A 14,895-nucleotide genomic window follows, 5' to 3' on the forward strand; every position below is an offset into this window, starting at 1 on the left:
CATCCTACTTTTTGCTAGTTTTGGCTCCTCAATACTAAAAAATTACATTACTTTTTAGTGGAAATGGAAATTCAACCTAAAAAAATTGTGTTATTAGCTATATAATGTACAGTCAAAGAATTTTACATTTTTTAACCTTCAAATTCTTGAAAACCTAGAATCCTAATATATTCGTTTCGTCCCGGTGTATAAACGTCCGTCTCGGTTCTGGTACTATCCCTAGCTTAAAAGAACTAGTTTAAACCAAAAAACGTTCGTAAAAGTGTGTGTTCGAAATAGTGAGGGGCAGTGGGAATATTCCCGATGGGAAGGAATTTATAAAATGGGTATATTCCCGGGTTTTTTCTCCTGGCCTATAAATTTCCGGGAAGGAATTTATTTCCATTTGTTTACTCTATCTTCAAAATTATAAGAACCATATGACTAATTCCTTTATTTTAATATATTAGGATTTACTTCTAGGTTCTCAGGAATTTGAAGATTAAAAAATTTAAAATTATTTGATTGTTCATTAGATAGCTAATAACACGATATTTTAGGTTCAATTTCCATTTGCGCTAAAAAGTAAGGTAGTTGTTTAGTATTGGGGTGCCAAAACTAGCAAAAAAATAGGATGATTTACGCAAGAAATGAGTTGATACTGGTATTCAAGTAGTAAAGAAAATATCGAACACATTTTTTAGGGCAGTAAGGGATTTATACAAACCGTAAAAGTAAGGGGAAGTGATGTGAAAAAAGAAAGTGATTTGTTGGTAACAAAGATACAAAACAACGTTCCATGCGGGGCTCTAACCCGCCTTCACTCACTAACGCTCGTTCTGCAAACGTATTTGAATTTAATGCTGGTAGTAACGTAATTTAAGGCATTAAACCATAAAATAACCGCTTCGGAATAGAATATCGCGAAAAAGTAAGTGCAAAAGCTGGCCCCCCAATGCTAAACAATAGCCAAAAGTAGCAAAGTACTAATTTACAAATGATAGAAAGGAACCATGTGGTAATGCCGAATTATGTAGAAATAGAGATGAAGTACTATTAATATACACTGAACCACCGTTAGTAATATACGTCGGTCGGTCTCCTCTCTCTGACTTGAAATTCTGAAGAGTACTCGGACATCTCTTACACGTTAATTAACGCATGAAATTTCGAGAAGTGGGCAGGAAGAAAGGTCGTGTGTGGCAATATTACATGCAAAATTGTAAAGATAAGAAAGTATCTTGCAAGTATTGTGAACATACTTATTTGCGTAAATGTTCACAAAATTGTTTGTAACATTTCAAAATTTAATACGCTTATAATATCATAGTAGTGTCAAGTTCAAAAAAGCCATATACATAAATTAAAAATTTTTAGTGGTTTAAAAGTATGTGGACTTAATATACCATCGTTGAAACATATTTACTTTCATAAAGCATATCGTAAATAAATATCCATTTAAGCACACTCTCTAAATATAATAGAATATTAATAAAATAACATAACATCTTTCAGAATATACATCTTAAAGATTACACTGGGGACAACAGTAATAACATACTGTGATAAAAACGAATTTTTCTTTGAAATCAGAATATAGTAATAGAATGCAATATTCGTTCTGATTGTATATAAGTTCCCGAAAAATCCCATTTTTGGGAATCATCCCGGCAATAGTCATGAAAAATATTTTCTCGGGAATTTACCCAACACTAGTTCGTGAAATCTTCATGAAGACACATTTGTGGGTTATCAGGTTTCACTCCCGTATATGGTTCGTAGTATAATCAGAAGTACATTTACCATTCATTACTCAAAGAGATTAATCTACAGAAGTAACTTCTTTTTTTATATAAGTTTATGAATGTCTCTTTTGTGATTTTTTAATAATTTGTTATTATTTTTATGCAATAGTAATCAAAGAAAATTCTCAATATTCTATAGTTTTAATAATGTTTACTATTGATAAAGTTCATCGAAATGCCGATCTTTCTTTTGGGGGGGAGGAATACAAACCCCTCGAGAGGAATTTCTTGAAATCATAAGTATCTTTGGTATCTATTTATGTATAAATGTGTCAGAGCCAAAGTGGACTCAATTCAATTTTATCACTAATATGGAAATTAAGTCGTTGTATTTCTTTAACTTGGACTAATATAAGTCGTAGTGAACTAACTTGGACTAAATTAGTTCTTGTGTACTCTGCAGTACTTTGAAATTGTCCATGTTCAACACTGTATAATATTTCACGTGTGCTATTGTCTATTTTTTTGTCCTTCTGAAAAACACTTGATAATTATATAAACAAGTATGTAAAGATCAGAACAAAGTATTTTTATCAGGCGTCCTTTGTGAGAAGTCGGCAGGCGTACCACATTTTGACTAATTAGTCCCAGTTCCGAGTTTAGTGGAAGACAATTTCTCTCGGATGTAACACGAGAAGCGGTTTGGACTCCGCTTTAAGCTCATGTGACCCCTTCCAGCATAACCCGTTTTTTGCATAATAACACCAAAGCGAAAACAAACTGATTTCTGTCCATATGTGATATAAATACCTAGAGCAAAGTATTTAAACCAAAAACCCTGGTTTAAACATACAAAGAAACAAAATATAAAATATATATATATATAAAATAATCATTACATACAGACAATCAGTTATTGGTTAGTATTGTTATGAACAACCTAATAATATTTGAAATAAAGTGATATTGCAAACTAGGACACAATGTCTTGACATTCACTAAACTCTTGAATCGAGTAAAATGGATTCGTTATTAACCAGTCATATAACTTTTTCTTAAAAACCTTAAATGGCAGCTGTTGTATGGAGAATGTTACTTTATTAAATAGCTTTGGTCCTATAACTAAATAACTGTTTTTGATCTTCGACAATCTAGTAAAGGGTATATCAATTTTCTTACACAATCTAGTATTATATGTATGTACTTCATCTCTGAGTGTCATATTTTCCAGGGTTTGCTTAGTGTAAAGTAGCACTTGATAAATATATACATTAACTACTGTCATTATTTTAAGCCTGATAAAGAGTGGTTTGCAGTGTTCTTTATCATGTGTTCCAACAATAATCCTGATGGCTTTCTTTTGCAAAACTGGAACATCATGTGCGTGGCTACTGTTCCCCCAAATCAAAATCCCATATCCAATTATGCTGTGAAAAAATGCAAAATATGAATTCCTCAGATACTCATAAGGAACTGTATCTTTCAATTTTCTTAACAAAAAGAGCACTCGGGAGAGCTTTGTACATACATATTGGACATGTTGTTCCCAGGTTAGTTGGCTGTCTATACCTATACCAAGAAATTTAACCTCAGATACATCATAGTTTCCTCTATCATTGCAGTGATTGAGACTAAAGGTTACTTTTTTGTTTTATCTTGATTTAGCACAAAACCATTTCTTTTAAACCAGGTCGCTACCTCTCTTAATGCAGCTTGAGCTTCTATATACACTTCTTCAAAGCTTGTATTTATGGTAAGTAGCGCAGTGTCATCCGCGTATAGAATTGATGTGGTATTAGTATTTAGCGGCAAATCATTTATCATTATTAAAAATAGTACTGGACCCAGAACAGAACCCTGCGGTACCCCATATTTCACTTCTAAGATGTTTGAATGCATGTTGTTAAAACTGACTATCTGTTTACGTTCCTTTAAATAGGATTTTAAAAAGTTTAAACTGCTACTGTGGAATCCGTAATACGCTAACTTATCACATAGAATTTTATGATCTACACAATCAAATGCTTTACTTAAATCGCAGAATGTAGCTAGAGCAAAACCCCCATTTTCAAAAACTTCATATATTTTTTTCGTTAGTGATTCTACTGCATCAATTGTGGATTTCCCAGATCTGAATCCAAATTGAGCTTCTAGAATTATGTTTTGCTCAGTCATACATTTATATAGCTGATCTTTAACAATAGTTTCCATAATTTTAGAAAAAACTGGAATAAGGGATATTGGACGGTAATTAGATGAACACGATCGATCTCCCGTTTTGTATATAGGAATAACTTTTGCTGTTTTAAGTGCTTTAGGAAAAATACCTTGAGAGAAACATTTATTGAAGCATATTGCAAGGGGTTGCTCAATTTGATTAATGATAGCTTTTATAAGGTTGTTCGATATGTCAAATATATCCTTACTGTCAGAAGTTTTCATTTTTTTAACTACTTTTATGACATCAGGGCTAACATGCTTAAAAACAAAAGAACTATTAAGGTAAATGCCCCAGTAATCGACCGCTTAGTGATGAAAATGACTATTTATTTTTTATATAGGATATTACAAAGAGATTAGCAACAAAAGAAAGGCTGTTATAGAGTTCACAATGTTGTGAACGGTTTTCAAATAAAAAAACATTTAGTTTCATAAAAAATAATGAACAAAAAAATATTGTTTTTTACATGTTGAACATTCACCATTATTCGACACCCCTAGAAGTCGACAACACCAGTATTCGACATGTTCCAGTACCAGTAATCGACACCCTGTTCTAGTTTATGAAAAAAGAATATCAATCTTAAGGAAATAAAATCAAATCGTGGATATATATCAGAGGTATAAAATCTTGTCCAAAACTGAAAGAAACATTTTAATATTAGGAGCATTTGAGGCTTATTTGTACCTGAATGGATATTTTTATAATTGATTTATAACTTAAGCTATCTTAAACCTATGAACCAGTTACTTAAAACTCCTCAGAGAAATTGTTTTCAATGAATAGAAATGATAGTGTTGTGTTTTAATACTAAAGTTAATATTCCATGAAAACAGTTAAATGTAAGAACGTAAGTCATATCTTAAAACTCTTTGACCGGCAGAGGGTTTTCAAACTTGTACATAATTCTTGCGCTCGCGCCGTCTTCTGCTGTGGTCACTGCCTCAGTTACCTCTTCAGCTGTGGTGTTTGATGCCTGCCATAAGTTATATAACGAGGTGCCTTCGGCTCCTGACTAGGTTCCTTGATTTGCTTTGAAATCTATTAATTTATCTTTGCTAATTTTTTGTGCAAGAATAACCAGGAATGTCTTTTCATCTTCACTCACAGTAGGTACCTCGTGGTCTTCTACGATAATACAGTGGGGTTCCATGGCACCAAACCACATTTTCTGAATCCATTTTATACAGTGGTCGGAGCGATACAACTGAGTGTTTTTTTTTTTTTTTTTTTAAGAACTGAAGCGAAGTTATGCTTGTCAACTTGTCGACCATCATTCTTCATTCGCCACTCTATTACCTTTTGTCGCCAGACCTGTTTTAGTCCATGAAATACTGCAACATCCATTGGTTGTAGAAAGCGTGTTGCATTTGGGTACAAGGCAACTAATTCCACCCCGTTGTCTTTGCAAAACTGACTCAGATGCATTGATACGTGAAAGGAGTGGCCATCGATGAATAAGATGATGGGAAATTTAATATTCTCACTATTTGCCCATGCCACAAAGATGTTGGCAATATATTTGAAGAAGAGTTCACAAGTCATCCACCCGTTCGGACTTCTCCCTATAGTCCACCTTCTGGAACGGATTCTGTTATCACCTGAGGAATACGAGCATATCTATAAACAATCATTGGTGGTGCTATAACCCCTGCTGCATTGGCTGTTACGAGAACAGTTAGACTGAGTTTTTCATCTGCCCCTGCTGCAGTGTAAGCCGTCCTGCTTCCTCTTGGAGAGAGCACCTTCCCTGGTTTTGGGTTCAGGAAAAAAAGAAGTTTCATCTGCATTAAAAACACGGTTAGACTCTTCCAAAACTTCCATTAGATGATGTTCTTTTAAGTATTCCTCCACTTCGTTACACCAGCTTTGTATTTGCTAACTAGTTACTGATCTCTTAGGACTAGTCAAATTTTGGGTGATCCTAAATATAATCTCTGGATGATTTTACGGAACAGCTCAAACCATTTTCTTCCTGGTTGACTTCTGCCAGAAAACTCCACGTTTAGCTCTTTGGCAAGCTTTTGAACACTAGCAAGAAACGTCTCTTTCGAAACAGGAAATCCCGCTTTAGCCATTATCTTCACCCACGTACACAGCAATTCCTCCTGTTCAGGTGACAGGATGCCTCTTGGTCCAACCCTTCTGTAAAGAGGAACGTGACACGAGGTACATTGTGCTTTATTGCCGCCTGCCTATAGCTCAAACCTCTATCCACGTCACTTAGGGCTGCTGCCATGCTGTCCTCGGCGTACCTTTAATATCTTTCGTCCTTCCGCGACATCTCAGGAAAAAAGACAACGCAATAATTACTAACACACTAATAAATTTTAAAAATTCCCTGAAATGAAATATCACATTTAGTTATGCATATTAACTGCAAGAAAAGGGATCACGTAAAATGTGCTAGTAGTTGCCATAAACTTATGGCCACTGTTGCTGAGCTCCCATTACATTGCCCAAATACAGAAAATGTCAGTACGACGAACGTCAATTTAACGAATTGTTCGGACTGGCGAAAAGATCTTAAATCCCAGAAAATAATTTACTATTGTGAAAGCTTTAAAATGAAAAATTCGAAAGTTTAAGGAAAATTCGTTGTACTAGTATTGTACTGTATCTCTAAATCAGAGGTCTTAACTTTTTATATATATATATACAAAAGATGATTTCATGTAGGTTTAATTTTCCATGTCAGAAAATACTTTATTTATATTGAGGGGGGGTATGTATTCACGGAGACATTTGCATTTTCTGTGGAAACAAAAGCTGTGATATAAATTGCATTATGCTAAACGACGTCCAGTCTATGCCCTGTAGCATTAAACTCTTCAAATTGGATCTGCATATGTCCATTTTGACACTGTTCATGTATCGGGAAAATTTCTTTGGCATTTTATTTATTTATTTATTTATTTTTTTGAAAGTTGTTTTTATATTGTACAGTAATTCCTGTTCCTGTTTCGGTTACCTACATAGTTTTCAGATGATAGCAGGGATTATTGTGAGGGGTTAACACAATCACCAGTCCTCGACAGGTCAGAACACCAGTGTTCGTCACGGGTGGTCGAACATTGGATCCGAGTCTCGTAGAAGACTGAAATTTGGACAGAACTTATTTTCGCTGCATATCCTGATTACTGGTCTTTGTCATTCGTTTCATTTAGTTTTCCCCAGTAATCGACATAGGTGTCGAACTTTAGAGCACTGCTATAAATTAGTGTTCCAATATTCGACAGAGGGTGAATAACATCGTTTCTCATTGTGTTTCGTATTTAACTCTCAAAAACATTAAACTATGCATAAATAGCAGAAAATTCTATTGACAGTGATGACACACACTTATACTAACAGTAAGAAAAAGAAGTCACTATCACATGCTTACCGCTAACTAATTGAGTAAAGAACACAAAGAAAATCAGTCAAATCTTGCGCTTTAATGATGTTCTCTTCATTACCGACGACGCTGGACTAACGAAACCAGGTATTATTTACACATCCCATGCCAGGACGTACACAATGTTGCGCAACGTATTCTCGAACTGCTGAGCGTGCACAATACCTTGTTTTATGTGTTTTAATTTCCGCATGTCGAACACTGGAGCATGGTCGAACACTGGGGTATTTACCTTAAATGGACTATGTTGACTTAAATACTGATACATATTTACATTAGTATCTGCATTGTTTTTCTTGATTTCCTCTACGGAAGTAACAAAATACGTGTTAAGAGTATCAGGCGACAGCGTAACATTATTGTTATTATTATTACTATTGCTTACCTTGTTGATTATCTTCCATGCAGTTTGCATTTATTTGATGATAATTCAATGCAATTTTCATTGTATGTTGCTTTCGCTACCTTTATTGCAGATTTATATTTACTCCTTTGAGACTTATACATATCACTGGATTCACTAGTCATTTTATTCTTATATATGTTATAAGACTGCATTACTTTAGCTTTCATGGCAGAGAGTTCTGGGGTATACCACGTTCTTTCACCTAACTTTGTTTTCTTTGATGAATTATATCGGACCACCCTTTTAATCACACACATATCAAAAATATTTAGAAACTTTGTTAAAAAAAGACAAAATGTATCGCTGGCATTTAAATTATCATACTTAATGTTTACTTTCCAGTTTATGCACGATAATTGTTGAATGAAACTTTGCAAATTAGTTTCTGTGATGGGCCTAGTTGCTATAATTTCGGTGGTGGGAAAACTAAAGTTGCAGGATTCTACTTTTGTTGTACTTAGATTGACTACCAGGGGATTGAATCTGAGAAAGGAAATTGACATACATTACTGGTTAAATATTCCGTTTTTACATTGGTAAATGCATTATCTAAGCACGCTGTGCCTCTAGTCGGTTTACGATTAACCACTTGAAGATTATGTTGTCTGAGTAGATTAAGTAACTCATGGACAGTTCGTTTGTCAGTAGTCACATCAAAATGTGCATTTACATCGCCCCCTATTACTATCTCATAATTATGCCACTTGCTGAGAAATGCCAATAACTGGTCGTCAGGTTCGTCAGTGTCGAATCTGAACATGAATTTAACAACTGGTACCACTATCACTATCGAATTTAGCAGCTTTCATTATTTATCTATAAATTACACTGACTTCTTCTAAGACTAAGTACTTCTCCACTGACAAGACCATATACTCTTTTCTCCAACAGGGCTCAAATTTACTGCGTTATAGGCTACTGCCTACTGTACCTGTTCATACTGCTGACTGTGAGCGCGATTTCTCAAAACCGAGTAATATTTAGTCAGTAGTGGGTACCCACACCAAGAAATTCCTGGAGGGATCCCTGTATAATTTTACTAAGGCTTTGAATTCCAATGTTCCATATAAAAATAAATAGACCTAATGTCCAACGCCCACCAACATGGAAAATTGAATACCCTATACTGCTTGTAAGCACAAAGTTCCGGTAAAACAACTAGATAAGAACCATGTGTCAGACGAGTCTGCAGGCATAAAAACGAACTAAAGGAACAACTGCTTACCTTTTGTTTCTTTATTTCCTTCCTCTGTTCCACTAACAGCGAACACTGATCTATAGACAAAAGAATTAACCCGGGCCGGCTACCGAAATTTTTTCCCATGCAACTTACAAACGGATAATATTTCCTGGGTTATGATTGGTTGTTGAGAGTTTTTGGTGTTTCGACTAAATTTTTGGCGGTTATTGGTGTATGTTATAACTGGTAGTACATATTTCTATAACAGATTCGAAGGATCGTGTAATTTTTGTCTACAAAACGAACACATTTCATTATCTCGGAAAAGTGTAATGTCCTATTGAAACAACAGATAAACGTCCAGTTAGTTGCATATTTTAAAACTATATGAATGCAACCGAAAACGTTTGAAAACTAAATATAGTTAAAAAGTCCCTTCACCTCAAAATTGGCAATGGTTTTCCCTGCCATCTAGGAAACATCTATACGTATTAACTCTGGCTTAATATCATATACTGGCAGTTATATGGAATTGAGTAACCCATTGCATAATGAATGTATTGAATCAGTAAGACTTAGTTTGACACACTCAACGTGTTTAAATGCATAATCCGAGAAAAGTAAAGTACTCACATTAATACCACTCCACACTTTAAGAATTATAGTTCCACACTCCTTTCCTACAGTTCCACAAAGTGTGGAGTACTTCACTCAATTTTAGGCCCTGCTATATACAGTATTTTGTGCTATCCTCGTGTTTACTTATAGGCCTATATTTACCTTCAGTGACCCGCTTTATACTATCCGACGCTCTCTTTGCTTCCAGTTGGACCAACACCCTGCACCCTTCTCTAAGTTACATAGCAATGTTTTTTTTTTTTACCGGCCATCTAGCACATTTCGTTTGTACAATAATCCTTGTATCGTGTACGTGCTCTAAGCACCTAAAGTGAACCTGTATGGAGAAATGAAAGCCCATACCCTAGAAATTATTGCTGAAAATACAAAATGACTACTTCCTTAAAAAGAAATTACTATGAAATGAATTTGTGTATGGACCTGTACAATTACTGAACACCCATTGTTGATTAGAATTCCTTTTTATCTTGTATTTTGTTAATGTCTTTCGAAGCCCTCCGGAAAAGTAAGGATAGACCCATTCGAGCTACATCCTGAGTAAAGCCACAAACGTCCATATTTCAAGTGTAAATTTTTAAAATTTTGGGATAAATTTCATTCCCCTGATTTTATCTTTGCAAAAGCCTCTATATAAATAAAACACTATAGCACCCATATTGTAAATATATACAAAAAATGTTGAGAAATGTGTAATCAATAATAAAGTAATCATTATTTCATCAAGATACGAACTAAAGATTCGTATGGATGTTATCGATATTATTATTATTATTTGGTATACGCCACAGCTGGTCTATATGTGCCATTCCGTTTCGAAATTCAAGATTATTAATGTACATCTCCCATACCTAAATATTTATCACGAAGTATTGTTTAATCTATAAACTTTCCGAACCATATTATCAATGTGAGCCAATTACTTTATGAAAAATTGAACATTACCTTTCTTGCCGAACTGAGTTTGAACTTTTTGCTGCTAATTGTTGGGAGTCCTTAGAGTACGATGCGCAAGTCTCTTGAACCACTATTTTTTTTACAGTTTCTATATTACTTTCAAATGCAGGATGATCTTGTACTGCAGATTCTGATTTCAACATACCAACGTTTAGTTTCGCATCCAAAGAAAACATAGCTGCATCCTTCTCTATTTTTTGCTCTCCCTCCGTTGTAGATAATATTAATTCTTTGTTGTCAGTCATCAATTCGTATGTCCACTCTTTCCCCTCGAGTGGATCTTCCTGAGGTAAGTCATAAGCAATTTCTTCTTTGCACATCAATTCCAACTTAACAGACGCCTCACCAGCCATTTTCACTTCAAATTTAATAGGCTAGAAATTTGACACTGTTCTTAAACTTCCTTTATAGTTTATGCTGGCAGTGTTAATGAAGTGATTTACAAGAACGTTCAAAGAAGGAACTTTATACTGCCAATCAAACAAACGATCAGGTTTTAATAGCGTACTGTATATAAATAATTTTTGAAAACAATAGGTCTTCTTCTTCCTCTCCAGTTTAATGCTTCAGGTAACAAAGACAATTGGGTAGGTATTAAAACTATTAATCGTATGTTAAATTTATAAAAGCGTATTACATAACAAAGAGTGTTTACGAATAGAGAGAGAAGTCTAGAACAGTGATGCCAATTCCTTCAGAGCCGTTTTCCCTTCACAAGCTTCAGAATTTCCCTTTCCCGAACAAAATTTCCCTTCATCCAAGCGTCCAAGTACTTAGTAAACGTATTTTTAATCGTTTTCGCTTCCACCCCTCGCCCTAATCTTATAACCACATACAAGGAGATACCTGACAGCCTTCCTTTGAGCTTACGCAGAATTTGAACTTGATTTGTTGTTTAGGTATCTAAGGCGTCACGATAGAGGATGGGAAAGGTGTAGGCCAGAACCTATGTTAAAGGTGCAATCTCTGCATTTGCCTGGTATGACTGAGGAAAAACCCTATAAATACCTCGGTCAGGACGGACAACCTAAATAAATCATTAAAAAAATATAAAATAAATATTATGTAAATTTAATTTTATCCTAGGTATCATGATAGATTTTAATATTAATGTAGCCTAAGGTACAAAGAAAATATTAAGTATATATTTGGTATGTATGTACTTAAGAACGCACTCCCATATTTACTGAAACGAATACGAATAGTTACAAAGAAAAGTCTAGCTGCTACTGTCTTTGGCTGTACACGAGGAATGTTCGTAAGCACACTACAAAATAAATCAAAGTTTAGAGATGCGGAATTCTTAAGAATTTGTAATTCTGTGCACATATTCACCAGAAAATTTGTAAATTTACACAAACACACATACACTAATGACCCAGTATTCGCCCATATATACATATTTACATTTACGACGCGCAGATTTTCTTCTCTTAAATCGATTAATCCTCTTCACAATCCATTTTCTAGTTGGGAAAAACATCTTCTGATTGGGAAAACCAAACTATTATACGTAATAGTTGGATTGATAATTTAATTGAGAAATATTTCATCTTATTGCATTGCATTTAATTCAACAATGGGAAGATTAATTTTGATAAAAGATTTTAAATAAGCATTGTTGTAATGTTCCGAATTTAACTGAATATGTTGATCGATGTGTAATGTTGAAAATATTAACGAATGCAAAGGAAGATAACTTGTGAGAATTTATGTGAAATATGTGCAACGGATTATGTTTGGAACAAATAGGATGTTGAATTTATAATGAATTTTAATGAGATTAATCAGATACGTAAATACATTCAATCTATAAATGATTGAAGAGTGGTTCAAATTTCCCTGCAATATTGAGAGATTACAAGCAATTTCTCTTTTTCCCTTTTCTCCAAAATTTACTCAAAATTTCCCTGCGCCAAGGGAAATTCCCTTCAATTGGCATCACTGGTCTAGAATGAGAAGTTTTTACCAACTCCCACGCAGTTACACGAATCAAAATACGTTTCAACCAGTGTTGTCAGATTCAGAATAAAAGACTTCCCGCCCAAAGCCCTGAAATTTCCCGATAGCTTGCAAAATTTCCCGCCAAGAAAGAAATAAGTTTCCAATATGTTAAAAATCAAAGAGTGAAAATGTACTCACCAAGAATGGACGAAATTCCATCTTCTTCGTACGAAATTCACTATACAGAGTCACTACCATCGCTATACATAGTCAAACAGTATATGCAGTTATTATACGCAATGGATTCACAAATATGCACACAGGGACACACGCAATTAAACTTTACAAAATATATTTTAAAAAAAATGTTATTGCAGTACAAATACACACTATGCAAAAAGACGCGTTTCCATTTGAAATGTAACACTGTATCCCTCTATTTGACTGTCTGATGATGAAGTAGGTTTGTCGTTATTTTCCACATAAAGTATAGATGCTGTGTGGTGGGAAATATGACTTGGAGTTGCTCGGAAAGTTATGCAGTCTATGTTATTTGCCTGGAAGCTCGACCGGGCAACAGCAATAGCGTTAAAACAGTCAGATCCAATCCTATTTCTTTTCTTGGTTTTTACATCTGTCACAATGGAAAAAGTTATTTCAGCCTCTGCGTTCGAGTGTGGTAGTGATAAAACTATTTTTGCAAGAGTTGCAAGATTTTGAAATGGCCGAACGTTTTCAAAATTTTTAATTTCCCCAATGGAATGCCACATTTCAGAAGATATTTTTTGGGAATATTCCCGGGAAGATTCCCAAAGTTTGAATTTATCCGGGAATTTATGTACAATTACAAAGAAAATTGCATTTTATTACTATATTATGGTTTCAAAGATAAATTAGTTTTTATATCACAGTATGTTATTACTGTTGTCCCCAGAGGAGTCTTTAAAATGTATATTCTGAACGATGTTATTTTATTAGTATTCTATTATATTTAGAGTACGCATAAATGTATATTTATTTACAATATGTTCTATCGATTAAATATGTGTGAAAAAATTACATAGTAAGTCCTAATACTTTTAAACCGCTAAACCGTTTAAATTTATATATTAGTGGATTTGCTAAACTTGGCCCTACTACTGATATTATAAACACATTAAATTTATAAATTTTATAAACCAATTAGATTCGGTAAATGCCAGAAGATACATGTCTCACAAATTTCTCAACATTTGCGCATACATATGTATGTACACCAAATTTGCAAGATACTTACTTATCTTTATATTTTAGCACGTAACACTGCCATACACGACCATTCATTCTACCTATTTCTCGAAATTCACATGTAACACGTTAATTCACATGTAAGAGAAGTCCGAGTACCTCTTCAGAAATTAGAGTCAGTGATAGTGATTGGTAAATTCCCGGGAAGATTTCCAAAAGTAGGAATTTTCCGGGAATTTATGTACAATCACAAAGAAAATTGTATTCTATTATTATATTATGATTTCAAAGGAAAATTCGTTTTTATATCACAGTAAGATATTATTGTTGTCCCCAGAGGAATCTTTAAAATGTATATTCTGAACGATGTTACGTTATTTTATTAATATTCTATTATATATAGAGAGTACGCATAAACGGATATTTATTTACAATAGGGTCCTATGAAAGTAATATATTTCAAAAATGGCATAGTAATTCCACGTACTTTTAAACCGCTAAACAGTTTAAATTTACATGTAAGTGGCTTTTCTAAACTTGACTCTACTACTGATATTATAAACATATTAAATTTTTAAATGTTATAAACAATTTTGTCAACATTTGCGCATAAATATGTATGTTCACAATATTTGGAAGATTTGGAAATTATCTTTATAATTTTGCATGTTACATTGCCACACACCTTTCCTCCTGCCCATTCCTCGAAAAGTCGTGCGTTAATTCACATGTAAGAGAAGTCCGAATACCTCTTCAGAAATTCGAGTCAGAGAGAGGAGACAAACCGACGTCTATTACTGACGGTGGTTCAAGGTTTATTAATAGTACTTCATCTCTATTTCTATATAAGTTTACTTAATTCTAAATTACTTTACAAAATGGTTCCTTTTCATCATTTGTAAATTAGAGAATTTTAAATTTTTAACCTCCAAATTCTTTAAAACCTAGAAGTAAATAATAATATATTAAAATAAAGTAATTAGTCGTATTGTGCTTATAATTTGGAAGATAAAGTAAAAAATTGGAAATAAATTCCTTCCCGGGAATTTATAGGCCAGGGAAAAAACCCGGGAATATTCCCATTTTTAAATTCGTTCCCACCGGGAATATTCCCATTGCCCATCACTACTCCATCCTCTCTCATAGAACTGGCCGATGCCCTGAACGAGGAATAGTGTAAAATTCCACTTGCTACCATTCACG

General features: G+C 34.0%; 1 protein-coding gene across 1 annotated transcript in view; it reads right to left on the reverse strand.

The window, feature by feature from the left end:
* Positions 1 to 11,185, reverse strand: part of LOC145690730 (uncharacterized) — a 45,495-nt gene extending 34,310 nt beyond the window's left edge. The window contains exon 1 of the mRNA XM_081765910.1: positions 10,510 to 11,185. Coding sequence (XP_081622036.1) covers positions 10,510 to 10,874 — 365 coding nt within the window. The 5' untranslated portion in view covers positions 10,875 to 11,185. The remainder of the gene's footprint in view (positions 1 to 10,509) is intronic.
* Positions 11,186 to 14,895: the final 3,710 nt, after the last annotated feature.

The sequence above is a fragment of the Thermobia domestica genome, chromosome 7 (assembly GCF_964235325.1).
Source record: "Thermobia domestica chromosome 7, izTheDome1.hap1.1, whole genome shotgun sequence".
Classification (NCBI taxonomy): domain Eukaryota; kingdom Metazoa; phylum Arthropoda; class Insecta; order Zygentoma; family Lepismatidae; genus Thermobia; species Thermobia domestica.